Here is a 21,406-nt window from a genome sequence, read left to right as displayed (position 1 = left end):
GAGGTGCCCAACTATTTGAACTTTCAGGTGAAACACTGATGCAACAATGCCACAAGTTAAACACAGACTTTTTGAGAAAATCGAGGAAGTGCTCCTCAGCAGCACAGGCACTGAGGTGCTAAACTGCAAATACTGCCTTTTCAAAGCTTTCACCCCCACCACATTTCTGAATGCATGATGTAGCTATGTCTTCTTTTGGTACTTAATGTCCCAGGAAAACATGCCACACAGCAGTTATTCATCAGTGGAGAGTCAGGTAGGGCAATGATGAGAAGATAAAAATTGTTTAATTAACACCTAAACGTTTTAAATTGTGCTATGTGTTTGTTTCAGCAAATAATCTCTTGCACATGCTGTTCAGTTCCATCACTATGGTTCAGGATGGCCACTGTGGAGGAGTTGCAGAGATTATTGCTCAGATTTGACAGCCATCAGTTGACAAGCTTCTGAACCTGAACTTTCAGGCCAAATGTGGTTCACTTGGCCTTGTCAAAATTACCATGACAAGCAGAAGAGAATCATCACATGGCTCTCTTGCCAGGGTCATCAGAAAGCCCAGTGTGGGTGCAATTTTTACCTTGTAGGCTGTAGGTCAGTATTCCCCATGGTATTGGGAGGGAAGTCAGCAAGCTGCCAGCTGCCCAACAGAGGTGTTCACTTGTACAACTGGACAACTCACTTAGCACTGCAGCAAAGCCTTCCTGCAGAGGGCATGGCCTCTGTGCAGGGACACCAGGAGGACACAGCTCTGTCTGCACCCCTGTGAAGGTTATAGGAATGCACAGGCCTCTACATTATGACCTAAAAGACACAGGAAGTTTGACCTGTGACCAAAGTTCAAGCTGTGTTGAGGTCATATCTTGTGAAATGCATGCTTGGATTTATACCCTTCCTTAAACTCAAGTCATTAGGAGAAAAAGAGGAAATAGATGTGTAGTAAACAATATTTGTTATTTGACACCCTAACAGCCTGCAAAGACTTATACAGAGTATCACTAATTCCAAATGATAAAGGGTCAAGAGAAGACAAAAGAAGAAATAGCAATTGCAAAGAGAAAAAAAAATTGATGCTGCAATGATTACAGTGCCAGTGCATTTTTCAGTGTCACTGCGTCACAACACAGCACCAAGCAAATAAATTAGCATCTCCCAAGCCAAGATGACCTTCAAAAGAGATCATTTATACAAAGAAACTTTGCAATGCAAAGAAATACAATCAGCATATGGCAGGATAGCACACAACAGCAAAGCTGACTTAACAACATGGTCGAGGAGATGCTGGCAGGTAAGATTTCTACCTCAGTCTCAGCAAGATAAGTGGGTCTTCTAACTCAGTGTCCTGAGATGAATCTCAGCACCAGATCCCTGTCTCCACAAGCCTAACAATTACCCACTTCAACAAGCAAGAGCAAACATGCCCGTGTCCAGTGAGACCTGCTCAAAGAATACCTATAAATCACTGTTTCTAAGTGAAACTCTGGATTTTAGTTGTGTTTCCCGTTTATGTTTGTACAGTTCTTACACTGGTGTCAAATGAGGTGCGATGGAACAGCAGAAAAGCGAGGCAGGGGAGACTTTTTGCTGGTATTAGGTTGGAAAATATCTTCAAGTATCTTAGCTCCCCTTGTAATCTCTCTCCCCCTTTATGAGTTTACAACTGCAATCAGAGCCTGAGCAAATGATACCCAATGAAAAAACCTTATTATCATGATGACTTTTGCTACAACATCCTTGTTTACAACCCCCCTTTTTTCTTGTTTAGTTTTGAGGACATTTTTGGGGGTTTGTTTTGTTTGTCTGTTTGTTTTTGTTTGTTTGGGGTTGGGTTTTTTGGTTTGTTGTTGTTGTTTTGGGTTTTTTTTTTTTGTGTGTGTTTTTAAATTTTTTTTGTTTGTTTTTTTTTATTATAAAGTTTTCATGCACAGCACTGTAAAAAGCACTCCCACAGTAACTATCTGCCCTCCAACACTCCATCCCAATGAGCTCCCCTCTCCTCAAGTGACCTGCACAACAGGGTGCCTCTCCACCTGACAAGTGGAACACGCTGTCCCAAACAAAAACCCTTGAAGATGAAAACAGGCTTTTCTGCTGACATGGCAAAAGTTTAGGCTAAACAGGAAAACATACTTGAAGCTCTTTTTCCATTACCTGGCATTATTAAACCATCTAGGCAAGAGATAAACATAAAAGGAATTTCTTTAATTAGATAAATCAACTCCTCAGCATCTGTTGTTTAATAAAGTAAAGCAGATCAGCATGTTAGAATCAGATAATACTGAAGTCTCCCACAAACTCACAGCTGAAGCTTCTTTTTCATGCAAGCATTTGGGTGCCCCTGGTTTTACTCACTGTAATACAACACTTCCAGTTAAATGCTCAGTGTAAAATGTAATGCCAGGTACACACTGGGACACAACAAGTGAAATTCCTTAAAAAGATTATGCATCATCTTGCAAGTTACAACAAGGCAGAACAGATGCAGAGGGTGATCTTGCACAATACATTTCCCTGAAGTTCTATACCAAGCATTCATTTTTAATAAAACTCAAATCAATGAAAGATTGTACTCCTTGTAACTAAAGTCTAAAATAATTCTTTTAACATAAACAATATCCATTATCTTTTGCTTTTCAGCATCATTTCTTAATTGACTGTCTAAGATAATCTCTCAAAGGTCACAAACCTCTGCAAAAAAGCCAAGTTAATTAGAATACATTCTTAGCCTCTCTCTACTACAAACCCAATCCCACTGAGGGACCAATTTATCAGCCTAAAACCAAACACTGTAAGATAGTAACCTTCAATTATGTTTGATCTTGTATGCAGTTGGATAATGGCATTTTTATTACAGTCATAAAAAAATGTTAAGGATGTGTCACAAAGATGTTAACACCCATCTACTGTGACATTAAGAAAACCTAATCCAAATCAAATTGTGGATTTTTAAAAATCAAATGTAAACGTATTTTGGCAAAGCAAAAGATCCTTCCAAGCTGCATTGGGCAAACCAGTGCAGGCAAAAACCAGTGCAGTCCAGCTGAAAAACATTGTCAAAGTATTCCCAATCCATCTGGGCTGGGATCTGCCTCTCCTGTGCAGAGATTGCCACTGGGCTGCAGCCTGGACTGTGAGTCTAAGGCACTGCGGGGTTGGTCTGCACACCTGTACTCTGAGGCACATCCAGAACATCTGGGCTTTTCAGGAGCTGCACCATGCAGCACTTACCTCAGCCCTTGCTCATTACAGAGGGCTAAAGGCAGCTCACTCCAAGGCTAACAACTTTCTTCATTTGTCAAGTCACCTGCCAGCTGCAAGCAAATAGTCACCACTGCACAGTGGAAGTACAAGTCCTCTTCAGACCAGCTAAGCTGTGCTCAGAAATAAAACCTACATCCTATGAAGACACACAAGAATCTGCTTTAGTAAAAATCGAACACAATTATTTTTAAAAACCCATTCAACTGAAAATTCTCTCTTTTCAATTTTTATAAAATTCCTTGAACAAGGAATATTTAGTTCATTATCATCTTTCCAGTTATGGTATATTCTCTGTTACTGAGAAGATGACACAGCAATTAGAGAGAAATAAAATCAGTATTTTTAAAACCACAAAGCTAGTAAAGTAACTCAGAGTAGTAGTTTCAAGTAGCAAAAACTTAAACTAATTTTTTAGACTGATGAAATTTAAAGTAATTTATATTCCGTGTCAGGGACCATCACATTAAATGAGTTTAGCTTTTTTGTATCAAAAGCTGGAAAATACTTAGAATAATTACCACAGGCACTTCTTCAGGAATGACAGAGTTTCTAATGTTTCGTGGCTTTACTGGGCAGATCCACCTCATTTTAACATATGGACAACTCTAACCCGCCCCCACCAAATGCATGACTATAAAAGCAAACCCAACAAGACACAGAAGAAAACAAAGCTAAATAAGCTGCACATTTCCTGCACTGTCATCCTCTGTTCTTTTTGAGACAAAAGACATGGCCATTATTTCACGTACCCCGTCACTAGAGAGGAAAATAAAGGCTTCTGTTTTCACGTGGTTTTAATGATGAAGTTTCAAAAGAGGATGCAGGCTGTTTCTTACCCGTTCAGCGTGTATGACCCATTCCTCCTGAGTCTCATACTTGCAGATAAGAATCTTAGGGAAAAGTCCAGAATGAGGTGGTTTGTCCTCTGCAACACCAGAACACAGGCACCTGTTTGGTGGTTGCACTTTTTGTTCACCAGGGGATCTCTTTCCTGTTTCTCTGAGTCATCAGTGGGGAACAATGCGAAACCACCACTAGAGCCACTGAGCAGGAAGCCCAGAGGAAACTGCCTGCAGCCAAACAGGAGTCTGGAGGTGTAAAATCTCCCCACACACCTCACAAAACCTTGGAGCCCACTAAGGAAAAGCAGCAAAAACTCAGAGGAGTTTTTTATAAAGTATCTAAAGCTCTCCCTGCACGTGCAAGAATAAATTTTGTAGAAAGCTGTAGCTGATTCTTCCAAAAAGCCTGAAAGCAGCTACAGATCTGTTCCCTTCTGCTCACCAGCCCTGCTGCAACTATTACTCAAGCACTACCCTCAGAGCACAAACTAAACAAGAAGCCCTAGATAACAAATACTCAGCATTTTTTGTTTTGAGGTTTTTTTCCTCCCCTCAGTATGAAGTTAGAAATTACACATGTGGAAAGGGACATACGATTAGTGGTTAAAAGGCTTATCTTCCTTGTAGTAGGTTAAAAACAGGCAGATCTAAAGTCATGCTCGAATGCTGCAAGGAAAAATATCCTCTAGCAGTCCAGTGAGGGGCAAGCTGCCCTGCATACATCACAGCATGGCAGTGTCTCTGATGAGGCTGTTTTCCTCCCCTTTCTGCTCACCCTGATAGCTGTGAACCAAAGAGCTGCACAGCTCAATGTCTGCTGAGTCTACCACACAATGCAAAAATCACTCCAGGTAGCTGTTGATCATTTACTGCCTGTGAACAGATCAACAGTGACTTAAGTAATAAATCACACGAAAAATATTTTTATCAACGGATGTTGAAATGACCATCACTTGTGGCCCAGGTGAAACTGCTTTAGGATAATGGGAAAACTGCACACTAGACAAATATAAAGATTAAATATTCACTACCTAAAAAGCAGAAGCAATCAATCCCATAGAACTCTGGCCCGAGTAAAACATTATTCTAATGGCTCAAATGTCTAAAGACAGTATGCTTGTCAAGCTGCATTTTTATTTTAAGTAGTTTAACAGTTATAGAAAACCAGCCTAAAAAAAAAGAAAATTACTTGAATTCTTTATAGGTGCCTCAGATTATACAGTTAGATATAATCAATAATACCTATATAGGGACTATAGATCACAAATGTTGAGAGAAAAAGAGATACACTGAATTATAGGCTGAAGAAATCAATGTGGTCCTGCTGATAAAAGGCAATGAGACTGAGCTGTATGAACATGCTGCATCTACAGAACAGAAATTCTCAGCATCTATCTGGCCTTATCTGGAGCACTGTGCTCAAATCGTGGCACCCCAGTTGAAGGCAGATGTAGAATTAGCTGTAGCCCAGAGAGCATCAAGAAGATTATCTGTCTTACAGATGCGAAAACTGAGGGAGAAAAACAAGACAACACCTTCCAAGAATGTAAAGAGAAAGGAAACAAAATGTTCTTCCTGCTCTGTCCATCACAAAGGCATTCGAATTAAGCAAGAAACAGAGCAGGTTAGGATTATTTTGCTTGGTATGTCTATTTGGGTTTTAAGTACAGGAATAGATTACAGAGTCTTCATTATTGCAGGCTTTTGAGATGATCTTGCTCCAGAGCTGGGGACTGACTAGGTGACTTCTGCAGGTGTCTCTCATCCCTACCTTTCTATGATTTTCTCCCAGTTCTAGCTGGTAGAAAAAAATTAAAACTGTGCTGTGTAACCATGAAACAAACTGGCTCAAGTCAAACCAGACTAGAGCACGCTTTAGAATTTCCTCCTCAAAATAAGACAGAGTGGCCAGGACTCCAAATAGGTCCAACACATTACAAGCACAGTGTTGGCAGTGCTCTGTTTTTATCATATACATTCTGGGAGAGAATGATACCTCATGTTCTTCTCAGCTTTACAAAGATCCTACCTATGTACTGGCTGGCACCAGGGGATGATTATTCCTGTTGCTATAGTCAGGCCCCACCGTCCCTCAAGATTCCCTATGGCCACGGAACAGCTCGAAGTCAGGTTCCTGCAAGCAGCTACCTACCTACCAGTGCTGAGTAAAGTACAGACACATTCTTGGAAGCTTATCAAAGTAAACTAGGATGATTTATTTTGCTAATAGTTTAGAGAATAAAAAAATAAAGTTAATAAATCAAAAATGCTACGCAAAGATAATTTCTAAATGCTCTGCATACCCATCTCAAATGAAAACTTGTACTCAATGTTCTTCTTGAAATATGAGATTTTAGAGGTCACCTTAAATCCAGGCTCAGAGTAAAATCCAGGCTCTGGTGTGTTTGCAGCTTTACTAGAAATAAAAGATACATCTGACAGTACAATTGAATCATATATGACACTGGCCTTTCTTTGGGTATCTACTAATTTGCATTGCAGGTGCACCAGCAATATAGAACATGGGAGCTGTCATGAGGTGGTGTCTGATAACTATTACTTAACAGCAATTGACTATTCTAAAACAGGAGAATCATATTTTTTTTGTAATAGTAATAATAAAAAGTGTAGTAGTAATAATAAAAAGTGACCATTCCACAGCTTTTTTTAAGTGCCTTTCTGGAGACAAAATTTAAGTGATTTATGAATTTTCTGAGCATTTTGCTTTCACTGACTACCTGATTTTTTAAAAATTAATTTCAGAATTCTGCTGCTGAAAGCAGATGCTGGTTTTTTCATAACTCTACTTTTGCAGGAAGACATCAATTCCTTTTTTTTCTTTTTCACTCCCCCATGCTCTTTCAGGATTACAGCAGCAGAAGGGTATGTGTTCTTTAACATCTCCATCTGAAAACTATTATAGGAAACCAGCAACTAAATATAAACTGTCCAATCAGTGCCAGAGTCAGCCACATCGATGCTGGGATCCCAAAATGCTATCACGGACAAAAGAACTTACCACAGGAACACAGCTAAGCCTACTTGCCAACACAACCACTTCAAAAACAACGAATTCCTGCTTCAGAGAGGTCTTCTGGAGAAATGTGTTTTGTTCACAGAGATTAAAAAGCCCCTTATTTTCAGTCAACATAAAGATGATAAACTTGCTGAATAGGCAACTCCATAGTGAGGCAATATGCTATAGACATTATCTCCTACAGTATTTTCTATTAGCTGCACCTAAAGAAATTCTCTTCTCCTATTTCCCTACACATATGCATTCCAGAGACCATACACAAGCTGAATCATCCTCACTGTGGTGAAGGCACAAGGGAAAAGGGAAAACATCTTTATGTCTCCTTAAGATCCCTTCTGACAAAGTGTTTGTACAGCCCACTTCTCTTTTATTCCCTTTCCCAAGCAGAATCCATAAACTTTAGCATGGATTTTTTTGTTCACAGGCTAAACATTCATCCAATTACTGCTCTGCTTCCAAGGGGAATTTCAACAGCACCATTTGGCCTAGTTATTCTGGACATTAGCTCAAAGAGCAGTTCCTTAGATAACATAAATTAGCATGGATGATTTACCATTTTCAACCATGTCCCAGCTACTCTGAGCTTTGAAAACATGATTAAAAGATCTATTTCAATTCCTATTAAATAAATTCCCATTTAATAAGGAAATGTACAGGCTGAGTACAGAAGAGAAAAGCCAGCTCTCCACTACTTGGACAGACCTACAGTACACTCAGAGCTTAATTATTCATCCAGGGGGAGCTTTGCATATGAATGAAACATCTTTCTACATCTAAAAAGAAATATTCACTAGCAACCTCAGTTCTCTGCATCTGGTCAGGAAAGAGAGGAGACAGAGTGCCCATATGTACCCTATTTGCAGAGCCAAGGTTTTCACAAGTGTTAAAAAGTTACTTCTACAGTATATTTATCATTACTTTACAGGCATATTGTTTGTCCTCTTTTGAAAAATCTACTTGAATTCGTCTGTTTGACTACTGAAGAAACAACTTACTCTCTTTCTCTGGAAAATACCCACTTACTGCTTAACTTACTGCTTAACCTTGTTTTCTACTGTCTTGCATCATAACTTGTATTTAAGGACTGTCCAAGTTAATTCCCAAGATAATCAATGAAGTACTGAACTGTTACAAGAAACAAATTTAAGGCTGCTTTTCTGGGCTGATTATACACTTCTAGCACTGCACCAAACAGTGGGTCAGCCATGCTCACTTTACTTCTACCTAAATCCTTACATAATTCAGACTTAATTTAAACACTGTTATTAGAGGAACAGCAATCTTACATATCACTATCAATTGTTGCTTGATAGGGAATGAAATAGTAAAAGAGGAGGAGAACAGGAAATCTGACTCTTAAGACATAGCTAGATGTAAATGTTATCCCCCAAATATTTCTGATTCATTTGGCATGTGAAGATAGTGCTGCCTCAGCTTCAGAGCTGAAGAGATTTCTTTGCCAAACTTGTAAAGAAATCCCATTACACAGGAGATTTTGGCTTAGTATTGAAAAGGAAGAAAAAAGCCCTGTGTGGAGACACTACAATGGTCAATATAAAAATGAAAGCTGTAATAAATTTCCTATAACCAAAGAGAAAGCCATAACAGGGGAGAAGTCTTTAATCTGCTTTTTAGGACAAGATTTTTGCTTTGGTTTGGTTTTTATAATGAATACCAACAGGCAGTCCTGATTTAAAGCAAAAAGGACAGCAGCACTGAAAGGGTTATTGCAAGCTGTTTATAATAAGCAAAGGAGGACAGTGTTGGAGAAAGTTACAGAACTGTAATAACAGAACAGCAATCCGCCTGGAAACGGAAAAGGGTGGGTGAGTGGTTTTACCGGACCAGGGCAAAAGCCAGGGTTTATAAATTTAGAAAAAAATACACACCCACACAAAATGTCTCAATCAAGAGGATAGGGGACGAGGGAAAAAAAAAAAAGAAAGGAAAACACACAGAACATTTTACAAGGCCTTTATATAAATTCTGCTTAATCATTCTTAGTGGACATCTGCCCATGGCTTTATACAGGAAAGACCAAGCTTTCAATGTGAGCCAAACTGTCTGAAACACAAACCTCTGGCACACTGCCTGCTTTGATCCCCCACTTGGGGCAGTTTCTGGGAGATGGGCTTGGAGCAACGAACACAGACATCGCTCTTTGGAAGGGCCAGCCAAAAGAGTTAATGTGATGTGAAGTGTGGAACTGGACTTCACGGTACTCAAGTGCATTCTGTTCAATTTATTTTAAATGATTTTTAGGTTTTAAAAACAGAAGCTGGGCAGAATTCAGTAATTAGTTTTGGTGTTAGAGAGAGGTCCTTACACGGGGTTAACAAAACTACTGTGGCAAAAGAAATGCTTTAGTGGGAGGTGAAGGCTGCCCTGATTCCTGCAGATGGGCACAGGGACAACAGGTATTTATAGAACTCTGGCAAAGGGCTGCAGAGCATGAAGACCCCCATTGAGACCAGCCCCTAAAACCCTGTCCATCTCAAAGGAAAGCTCATAAAGTAACATAAAAAATAGTAAGAGAAGATTGATGTTCTTGGCAAGAGCAGTGAGCAGGTAATTTAGAGCAGGCACTGCCCCTTCAGCCCAAGAACAGGAAAGAACTGTATGAGTTACCAACATGCTCCACCCAACAAGTCCCAGTCGGTATAAAAGTCTCTGCTGCAAAATTTAGCTAATGATACAATCCAGGAGAAGTGTGGAAGTACCACAGAGGGAGAACAGGAGAGATATTTCTGAGAAAGAGACTTCAGCTAAAATTAAACACGATCAGGCACATAGAAATCCCTGAAGCCTGTACAAAACAAGCAGAAAAATAGTTGTTTTCTATGGCACAACTAGCTTCTTTCCTTTTATCCTTTCCTTTTTTTTTTTTTTAATTTAGCCAAGTGGTCTTACAGTGAGGTGCTAAAAGCTACAAGCAATTTTTCAACTAAAAAAGTTTAAAGCTAGACTGATTTTGTTAATAGTGAAACAGTACACAAATTCCAATACAAAAACCTCATTTCTAAAAAGTAAAACTTTTTCAATAGAGAGCCCTTAAGAAAGCAGAGGAAGGAAAATTCTTTAAATACTAAGAAAAGGCTGTAATTTTGGTCAAATACAGAACAAATCATTAAATACAAGAGGAATCAGGAAATAAAACTGGATAACACACGTATAAGTTTTATAAAACAGACCACATGCCATATATAGGTGAGTACAACAGGTATACAATATGTGCTCAGTCACTCTAATATTTTAAAATTGAAACAAATTAAAAGTACCAGGCCCTCACTATGAATCTCCTTTTAAACTTGATCATGAGCTTGGTCTTGCACATCCTCCCCAGTATCCTGAGAGATTAATTAATCTCTTCCATTACCACCCTTGCTACTGCACAGACACACTGAAGGGACTCTGGAATGCCCCTCTCACTTAAGGGTAAAGGAAATTTACTTCAATGCCAAATCCAGACTGCTGATATAGATGCTTACTGCCAAGTATTATAAATTAAATTATTTATTCAAGGAATTTACCATTTACAGCTGTAATGGTAAATTACAGCTGTAATTTACCATTTACAATGGTAAATTTACCATTTACAGCTGGCAGCCAGTAAGTTGTTATTTTGCAGTTCCTAATTCAGAAGGGTCTGTGCAAAAAGTAAGTAAACATGCTTCCTTGGTAAGGGACACACTGAAGAGCTCTCTGCACTTCAGTAAGCGGTACAAACCTCAGCAAAGGAACACTTCTGCACCCATGGAACAGGGTTGGCTTTGACCTAAGGAATTATGTGCGGGAACTGGGGGTGGGACACCAATGATTAGCAACAAGAATGTGTAAAACCAACACATACATTACAGGAAAACAACTACAATCAGAAGCTTTAAGCTATCTATCAGTTGCTCAATGGTATGAAAAAGCAGACAAAAGTGGAAACTTGAGTATATCAGGAATAAATTCTGATCATAAAAAATATCATCCTGCATTTGTAGAGTCACTTATCAGACACCTATTATGCTTTACCTTCAGAGAAAAGCAAATTGACTGTCTCAAAAGAAATAAATACAATATTATTTTTGCAGATTATTCTGTACTTCAAATTAATGGACATAATGAAACAGCTTCTCTGAAGTGCTAAGTGAAACATCCTTTGTGTGTCAGGCAAAGGCAGCAACATAAATCATTTGAACACTGGCTTTTTTAGGTGATCCTAACAAAGCCCTTACCAAATTTGACTTTGGCTGCCATTATTCAGAGTTTTGCTAGATCCTAAATGTTCAACAAAAAGTCTTTGTAGACAAATCCCAGGCATAAGCCCAGTCATCCATCCTTCAAAGAAAGGCAAGAACACTCCACCCCAGTCAGAGTTTGGACCTCATATTTGAGAGCATCAGAACATTAACTAACATTTACATAGCACTTTTGGAAATTTTAACAGCACTCTGGAAAAAAGCCCTCAATCCCTGCAACCCGTGTCGGTGATTGTTAGAGTCATTGCAGTGGAAAAACCCAGGAGGAAATGGCTATAAAGTGAAGCAGATAAAAGGAAACTACTTGGAAACAATCAGAAAGTCAGTGCTGTTTCTGTCTTCCCCATTACTGAGGATAAGACAACACAGGGCACCATCCACACGCTGCCTTTTCAGTGTTTGCTCAGGAACAGCACTGGATGTGAAGTAGAACTCTACTGGACTGTCAAGATCAGAGAGCTGCTGGCTATAAAATACTCCCTAATACCTAAACAATTTACAGCCAGGAATGAAAAATTTGCTACATTTGCCAGTTGGCATCTTCCACTTTGGTATCTCTGTTCCCAAAGTGTAAAGCAGCAATAACAACACTCTGGGAAACACTTGGGAAGTCAAAATACAGAGTCTAGGATTTAGTGGGATGAAGTGACTAATGCAAAGCCAAACATCAAATGAAAGAATAATGTAATTCAGAAATCTTCAGCTCTCTATTCAAACCTCGGTGCCTCGGGCTCCTGCCTTTCCAAATGCCTCTTGCATGAGAGAAGCTGCATTTGAGCTCCCAGTAACTGCCCTTCATTCTCCCATCTCTGGGCACACACATACCTTTTCAAAACATTTTTCCTGAGCATGGAACTCAGCTCTCAAGGCAATCTGGTAGACAAAGCCTCTAAGATTCTTACTTTATATGCTACCATTCTCAAGTGGAAAAAAAAACAAACAAAAAAACAACAACAACAAAAAAAACAAAAAAAACAAAAAAAAAAAAACAAAAAAAAAAAAAAAAAAAAAAAAAAAAAAAAAAAAAAAAAAACAAAAAAAAAAAAACCCCAAACCAATAAAAAATTTTACACCCACCACTAAATTTCATCCAAACTTTGCACAACTGCTGCCTGGTCCTGCTTCTGCTTTTACAGGCTTCCAGTGACATGTAGTCCCTTGAGTTTACAATGGGAAAACCTACAATGCAAGGCAATCCCCAGCTCCTCACTTACATAATGCATGCCTTCCCAGTATGCAGTGTTATATCATAAAAGCATTTAGCCTAGAAAGCTGGTCTTAAATGCTTCAGAGACACTATACTTGGCACTATAATGGCACTATACTTCTTCAGCAGCAACAGATGATCAGGGAGAACAAAGCAAACAGTCCTATCTTGGGAATGAAACATCTTCCTCCTGGCAAAAGATGGAGTAATTAAACATTAAAAGCAGAATTTCTAAGCTGCCAGCGGAATTCTTACCTTTTTACTGTGCCATTTTACCTACATGAAGGACAACTTAAGGGAAGTCAGTAATCTTGAAGACCCAAGTTAGATGAGAACCAGTTTTGGCTGAAAATCAAGGAATGACTCAGTTTAAATTTTAAAAACTAAATTCCAAATTAATGAAGCAAAAAAACTTCATAGGACAGGTTAGAGTTGCCTGAAAGCATTTCATTTTTTAACATCCTTTCATATGACAGGTTCCTGGAAGATTTTAACCATCATCAGTTTAGGCCCACATGCAAATACAATGAACAAATTCCTTTTCTTCCTTTAAGCATGACTAAGGATACCATCTCATAGCCCACTCTTTCCCCACAAAAAATCTCTTCCACCTACGTATCTTAATTAAGACTGCACTCTTGTTACACTTCCCTTCTTTACGGATTCCATTTTTACTTCTTCCAAGATTTAAAAGGAATTCTTAGAGTAGAGTCATCTGCTTTAACATTTCTGGTTGTATCTACCCATCTATTTCCACCAGAACACAGCTTCATTAACTGCAGTGGGTGAAACACAGACATGACAGTCACAGAGGCTGGGACTTTATTTTCAAGAGGAGGTTGGTTACCTGCTTGAGCCATTCCTTCTATACTTATAAAATAGAATTCTTATTACAGAATTTCAACTTACACACTGGGGGTTTTAGATAAATCTTGAGTGTTTAAAGCTTGCTGTTTGGGGTCACAATGACAAGGTTGCTAGTTTGCAATCATGATCCAGGAGAATTAATGTCCAAGTCAACCATTAAACCCACTCGAATTTTTTATTCCCATCAGATGGGCAAAAGGGAGCCTGTACAGCAGATTGAGAAGGGTGATTCTCCTTACATGCTATTTTGTAATACCTACGATTTATCTCATGTCTTATTATTGTTGCTGTTATTTACTTCCTTTGGATTTTTAGTGCAAGTTCATGTAATTTTGCTTAAAGTCACTAAGCTACAGTAATCAAAGCGGTCTTGCCTGCAGTGCTGTGAACAGGACAAGCAACAACTACGCTAATTAGTATGCAATTTTCAAAGGTCAATTACCACATCATTAGCCAGGCCATTTACATCTCTGCAATGTGGAGCATTCTCCAGCTTGAGACAGGGACAAAAACGGATTAAATTGCTTAGGGTCAAATAGTACAGTGAGTTGATGAGTAAGAGTTTAAACTCCAGTAGCTTGAGTAGCTCATAATGGGCCATTTTCACACTGTGCCCTCCTCCTGCTGACACTATCTTCTGTCAGATGCTTAAAGAGACAGAGCAAGCCTATCTACCAGGAAATGTTAACATCCGCTTGCACTGAGTAAATCTCGTTTCTTTACTTTAACAAAAAGGACCAATTAGCAAAAAATGTGTGGCTGTATGTCCAGTGACATAATTTAATAAAAACAAAGATTAATCAGCACCTATAACAATCATGCCTAGAAGCAAAATGGAAAAAACAAACACCCCCTCCCAAAAAAAAAAAAAAAACCCAAAAAAAACCAACCAAAAAACCATACACACCAAGACACAGTACAGGTTGTCCTAAACTTGCTTCTAGATCAATAAGCAAAACTTCGGAAAGTATATAGTCAGAGCAACGTTTTAAGAGATACGACTAGGGCAATAAATAAGGATTTTTTCTGTCCCCTGGATTTTAGATGAACATGTACATTAAGGTGATTTTGGGCATGCAATGTCAACCAAACTAAGTTTCCAAACCCAGCAGCCCAAGGCTGCATGCCTGCTGCACACCCAGATTGCACAGGCACAGTTTCAGTGCAGGACACACAGGCATCTTCACAATGGCATCTGCTCTGCTAGCCCAGACAAGCAGCCAGCAAAGACTGCTGGGTTCAGCTCCAGGTGAGGAGAGAAGGAAACCTCTAATAACTGGAATTCTTTCTGCCTCCAGCAGAGCTGGCATTTCTTCCCCTACCTATCCAGCTTTCTCCTTATCTATAATTTGCAGCCATACTCACTCCATGATTGTGTTAAACCTTTATATTAAACTCTCTTTCACATCAAACACCAGCACAAGATCCTTCAGGTTTTCACGTGCCCATGTTACAATTGAAAGGGCCAATAAAGAAATGGTACAAAGCAAATTTAACGTTGCATGGCTTCTCCAGCTTTGACCTGCCTTTCACTCCAACCCTCATCTCTTTTCTCCAGATACTCCAAATATTAAGAAAAATTGTCATTGTTCTTCAACTCCACACATCATCATTACAAGTCAACTTGCATACAACCCCCCTTTCTTACTTAAAAATGTGGGATAGATCATAATTCAGAAAAACACTGCTATTTTTTCCTTCTGACAGCTAATTCAATGAAAAGTTATAGTCCTTTGATACATATCGCCAGACTCTCCACATGCTAGAACAATAATGGATTATCTGCTTGTTTTAGAAACAAAAAAGCCTCACTACATTGATAAAAAATAAGATAAAGCTCAGCTTGATGCAGTGAAAGTTAGAAAGGGATATTATAATACTTCTGCTGATAACCTTTAAAAATGCACCCATTTGAAGTTTAAGTGAAGAAAAGCTTTATTCTTCATAAGTGGTAAGAAACCCAAGGCTCTTCAGTTTTCTATGAAGCATTACTAGTTTTGGTCCTGCAACAGCCATAACAATTCTTATAAAGCTTTGTTGCAGGTTGTTGGCATTTTATTTCATTTTGGTTTTTTTATTAACAGCATTTAGTTTTCCTCATACACTGCAGTTCTGTAATAATATATACATCAAATAATTCAGATCATCACAAGAGATGCCTTATCTCTACCTCTGAAGATATAAGTGCCAAATCAATTATTATGGAAGTACCTGCAAAACACACTAAATCCAGAATTCTTGTCTCGTCCTCTTTTTCTTTCTGCCCCTTCTAGTTCCCCCATCTCCTAAAGAGCAGTTGATATTTTGGACTCATGACCTGGCTTGGGAAACAGCAGTGCAACACTTGATTATTTGCTAGCAGAGGTCACCATTTTTATTAACTTACTGACAAAATAATTTCAAGTCCACATACTACAAGGTTTTTCCACTTACATACATTAGAATCAGGCTTGCTGTCAAGGCCATCTTTTCATTCCTTTCCACTCCCAGTTCACATATTTTGGTGCAATCACAGAAACCCCAGTTAGCTCCCATCTGTGGGACCAGCAACTCTGCTATTGCAGAGACTCCATGACAACATAGAGACAATTCATACTACAGGTCAGGCAGAAAGTAAAAACCTCCTATACAGAAAGCATGTGGATTGTGTGCTTGCATGAATATTTTGATATAAAATTCCACCTTTAACCTGCAGGCCTTTTTTTTTTTAATTCAATCATTGTGCTCCCTAAAAACTCCTATGACAAATTTGACAAACCCCACAAAAGCAGAACAGCAAGGGCTTGAAGAGGAAAAGTGACTACAGTAAGTTTTGACTAAGCATATTAGAAACAATTATGTGTCAATCTTTATGCTGTGTTTTGTCCTTCTCTACAGACAGTGCCCATTTAAAAGGTCTTATCTTTATTTTTCCTTGTGAAACAAAGGTTTAAAAAGACTGCCATGAATTCAACCAACTTCTTGAGAAGACGGGATTTTTTTTGTTGATTTTTTTTGCCTGACTCAAAATTACACTAAATCATTAATGTGTTCTTTCTTCATACCCAAAGACCTGCCTTATCCAGATTGCACTATGCTACAATTACACGTATACCATAACCCAGGAAAGGTTATAACATTTCTAAAATTGCTGCAGAAGTGTCCACCAGCAACCTAAAAAATAACAGGATTTACAACAAGATGAGATATGCACAACAGAAAATACTTTCTTTCAGCAAAGAATCAGTAATGACTCATGTAAACACGGACAATCTACTGAAATTCCTTTTCTGGCAAGCTGCTGCTCTAAGGAAGGACTAATGACATCTCGGAAAAAGTTTGCAAATTAAAAGAACATGCCACACAGCTCTCTCAGCAAGGAATCCAGTTTATCCCTATTCAATACTAAGACATTTAAGAATTCTGGATTTTTTTTTCTTCTCCAAACAATCATATGAAAAGTAATGAGCTGGCACAGAGATCATGCTATCCACTATGGGTTGTTGGTGTTTGGTTTTTTTTTTTTTTTTTTTTGGTTTGGTTGGGTTTTGGTTTTTTTTTGTTTTTAATCAAGAACAAGATGGATTTTAACCTATAAATTGGTATTTCACTTTGCAACACTATGCAGTTCTACTCTGTGCTATGCAGTTGGAAATGCATCCTCCAGCTGGAGAACAACATAACCCTAAGCACAGAAAGCCTGCACTCCCCCTAATTACAGATTCCAGTGGTGGCTGTGTGCGGAGCCTCTGGAATAATTACAGTCCTTACTGGTACACTCTAAGGGATGATATAACAAGTGATTTAGAGGGAAACAAAAATAGGATAAACCTTCTAGCAGTAAAGATATTGCTGTGGAAGAATCTACTTTTTCCATTACAATAAGTTTATAATATTCATCTGGTTTTCAAATATGGAAGTATTCATCAACATTTAAATTAGAATTTCTAGAATAAAATAAGATTTGTCTAACAGGCTTTTATTTGCTGAACAAGTACTGTGAGGAACCTGAAAATTACTGTTACTGCATTGACATGATCCTCATTCCAAACCTGCATCTTCTACTCTTAGGTCTCGTGCTGTAATTGCCCCATTAATTTTCAATCAAATAATAAACTACCTGCAGTGATCTTACAAAGAAGGCTGCCAGCACATGTAGCTGATTAAATAGTTGCTCTGGAAACTTGCTCTCTTACCCAGAAAAGACTTTCAGTTACAGCTCAGTTCTAGTGGGCCAGTGAGTGCTGACACTTGATGCACACTCCACTGCCGAAGTCAGTAATAAGAAATGTACCACCACCTTCACATGGGATATACAGTAAATATTTGAGCATATGCTCATTTTTCAGTTTCATTTCTCAGAAGCATTATGTGAAGGAAAATTGCTCAGTTAAGCACAGAGTGTAACTTTCTCTAGCATCAGTGCCTGGGCCTCCTAAGAGCATCCTCTAGAGGATAATGGCCCTGAAATCTCATGAAGAGATGTTTATTGTGTGCATTGAAAAGCTCAGTAATAGGAAGGAGCTGCTTCCACGACCACATTCTTTGAAACATCTTGAGAAATGAAAACTTACGTCATTTCCACTTAATGCTCAGAGGCCAGCACACAAAGCAAAAAACATTCACAGTTACCTGGCTGGTTCCCCTTAAAAACTGCAAAGCAGGTGATACAAAGAATTCCCACTCTAAGGTTTCTCTGGAGGTTTAAGCGGCTTTTATAAGAAGAAAAGATGTGTGATATGATTAGCTGACATTTCCATTCTGAGAAGAATACAAAGGCTGTGCCACCCTCATAACTCAGAAAGGAGCAGCATTATTCTCCAGTATTACAACACTTATTAAAGCACACTTAAGGAATAAAATATCGTAGCCCACTGACTTTCCTACATGAGAAAAATAATTCAGGGGAACATCATTCACTTATATCATCTAACCTGACTGCAACAGACCCCACCAAAAACCACACTGAAGCAACACAGAGCTTAATGACAACATCAAGATCAAATTTCAGAGTGGCTGGCACCACTTTATCTTTCTATAAACCTGTCCAATTTCAAAGTCCCTTGTGCCAAGGGCTACAAATTTAAGTGAAATGACCCGTTGTACGAGGGAAAGAGATTCAAATCACTCAGATGAACCCCAGCAACAAACAAGTAAGATGCCCTCAAGTATAAAAGCAGTAAATGGAGGGATGTTCAGGGCTTGAAGGAAAGGCTGTGCACCTTCTAAAGCAGCACAGCAGCTCTCCTTATCTGCCCCTCACCCTTACCAGCACCGTGACCCCCAGAGCAGCTCCCCTCCTCCAACCCTCCCAGTCTCAGACACTTCCTGTCTCCAGTGGCATTTATTTTCAGCCCTCAAGATTCCTTTCTATACGTTCCAGGAACCCTCTAGCCATCCTCTGTCCAGATGGCAGACTACAGATGAAGGGAACAGGGTCTTGGAGATTCTTTTCTTGGCCTGCTTCTCGGCAGCCTGCTGGAACTCGGAGGCAGGCTGAGTCTTGCACAGACAAGGCTCTGTTGCGCTGCAAAAGCCCTTCAATCCCTCTCCACAGTTTTCCTCAATGCCCTCTTTGTCTTCAAACAAATTTGTCTTAAACCTTTTAACGGCCTCTGCTTTCCAGGGGCATACTTTACACAATCTACTCCCCACAAAGCTGCAGAAAGCCAATAAAAGGGCAAAGGAAAGGGGTCTGAACAGACAACCTCCTCAGAGCCTCAGTTTTTACTACAAAGCAGATGCTACTTTGACAAGCAGATGCAGAAGGAAAAGGTAGATGATATGTCTGAGTCCTGTTGATCCCTGTCATCTGCAGGAGATTTTCTGAAACGTGACAGAAACACAAGTTTATTATTCACTTTCATTACAGATCATCACCCTACAATGAACTATTCTCAAACTCTGACTCTCCCAGATCACTAGTCCTTATCTCTGAGACAACAGAACCACATTATTCTGTAATCACAAAGACCAACGGAGTGTCTCTCTCACCAACATTATACATTCATGTACAACATTCAGAGAATGCCTGACATCCCTTGAGAAACTAAAAATTATACCAAAATAAATTTTTAAAAACTTTAATACATTTTTTTCTTTCCAACTGAAGCTTCACTGAACAAGTTTTATAACTTTTAGTAAGATCTATTCATGACTGCTTTGACTCTATTCATATCAAAGGCTATGACATTACTTGATTTAGTGTATATATATATAATGAAACACTATTTCCAAGAGCCAAGAGGGTTTAAATCTGAAATAAAGCTGGATTCTTCACAGCAGAATACATTTAGGCATAAACTATTCTAAAATCAAATGCAGTAAGCAAAGCCAGTTCCACATTTAAAGACTGGAGCTGTCAGAGAGGCTCTAATGTAGCTCTTGGCTAGAAAGATTACTTTAGGAAATGAACTGCAAGAGAAAGAACAAATTGTAGAACTTCAGTAAAACCCAACAGGGGTAGCAAAGGAGAAGTTACAAATGAAGTGCCGCAGCACAAAAAATTCCCCCATTTCAGACAGGACCTTAAAAATCCAGCACCTAAAAGGAAAAGAACAGAACAGTGAAGTGGTGGCAAAACACGTCTTTGCCTTTTGACGGTCAATACTTGTGGGAGAAAAGCAAAAGTCTAGAGACACTGCAGTGCCCCTATCACTCTGGCAATAGCATTTTTCAGTCTAAGACTTGTTCTTTACCACTGATTTTGGAAGCTAATTGACTATGTCCTTCTATTGCTTTCATCATTTGCATGTCATAATACTGCCTATGAGATGTTTTAGTCTCATTTTGACCAGAAAATAAAAAAACCCATACAAAAACTATCTTGAAGAAAAGTCACCATTCCTTTATAGCACACTTTGAAAACAAAATCCTATAAATAAGCTGTATGAGTTACCCTGGCTAGATTTTTATCACATATACGATGTTTTTATTCTTTTTAGCATTTGTACATTATTAGAAAACAATCTTTTTCAGAGACATGCATAAAAATTTATAAGTAATTGCAAAATAGTTCAAATTGTTTTCCGAGAACTCCTTTCATTTAAGGGGTGTGGTCTATTTGCTTGTTAGGATAATATACTAACTGCATGATAATATCCACAGCTCCTCCCACAAACATTTAGGATTGTCTCACTGAGATTTATCTGCTGTTATGAAATATCCACTGTGTGATTTACAGTCATCTACTGTGTAATAGGTGTAGCTGATGAACTGGTTTTAAGTTCCTGTTTTATCTCTTCCCTTCTTAAGTTCCTCAACAGATTAAAAAAGGTGCAGCTTCATCAGAAATTATTTGATTCAATATATACATCCACAATCAATGGCTGGCTACCACCTAATTACATCAACTTAAAATCTGACCTAGAAATTATGATATATAAAACTGAAATCAGTTACCAACCACCCACAAACCTTATTTAATATGAGTGACATAAACCACAGGTGGAATGGACCAGGTACTAAAATCACAGAAAATTAAGTCCATCAGCTGTAGAGTCAATGCAATGTAAAAGAACACAGCAAACTGCTCCCACCACGATCCAATGATCATGGAGCCATGCAAGTGGCTCCCATCCCCTTGCCACTGGGAAGATGGATTCTCTTTATTTAAGTCTCGTTATTTCAGTTCATAAACCAGACACTGGGATGAAAGCTGGATATGTGAGGGTGTCACTCTGGCCTCTGATCTGAAGCCATGTCATCTGATGACACTGTTGGTGTGAGCTTTCATACCAACCTTTCCCTAGTTGACCCTCTAGCCAGCATGTGTCTAGAAAACTTTATGGGAGAGTGTGTGGAATGAAAAAAAAAAAAAACCAAAACCTTCTCAAACTCGTACAACTAGTAATCCTTTAAAGAAAACCTAGAAAAAACCATACAGAATTTAAATACCCAGAGAAGGACAAGGGAGCTAAGTGACTGAGGGAAAGCAGAGAAGCCAGTGACTGCCTGGACACCTGGACAG

General features: G+C 38.8%; 1 protein-coding gene across 2 annotated transcripts in view; it reads right to left on the bottom strand.

The window, feature by feature from the left end:
• MOB2 (MOB kinase activator 2) overlaps window positions 1-21,406 on the bottom strand; it is a 109,597-nt gene that overhangs the window by 50,347 nt on the left and 37,844 nt on the right. The window contains exon 1 of one of the 2 annotated variants that reach the window (XM_041481150.1): window positions 4,095-4,147. The exons of the other annotated variant lie outside the window; for it this stretch is intronic. Within the exon in view, the coding sequence (XP_041337084.1) occupies window positions 4,095-4,132 (38 nt within the window). The 5' untranslated portion in view covers window positions 4,133-4,147. Of the gene's footprint in view, window positions 1-4,094; window positions 4,148-21,406 lie in introns of those variants that run through there. 2 annotated transcript variants of the gene reach the window in all.

Source organism: Pyrgilauda ruficollis, unplaced genomic scaffold, assembly GCF_017590135.1.
Source record: "Pyrgilauda ruficollis isolate IOZ18807 unplaced genomic scaffold, ASM1759013v1 scaffold55, whole genome shotgun sequence".
NCBI lineage: Eukaryota > Metazoa > Chordata > Aves > Passeriformes > Passeridae > Pyrgilauda > Pyrgilauda ruficollis.
The sequence above is the reverse complement of the archived record's forward strand: the minus strand, read 5'-3'. Positions and strand labels throughout refer to the sequence as shown.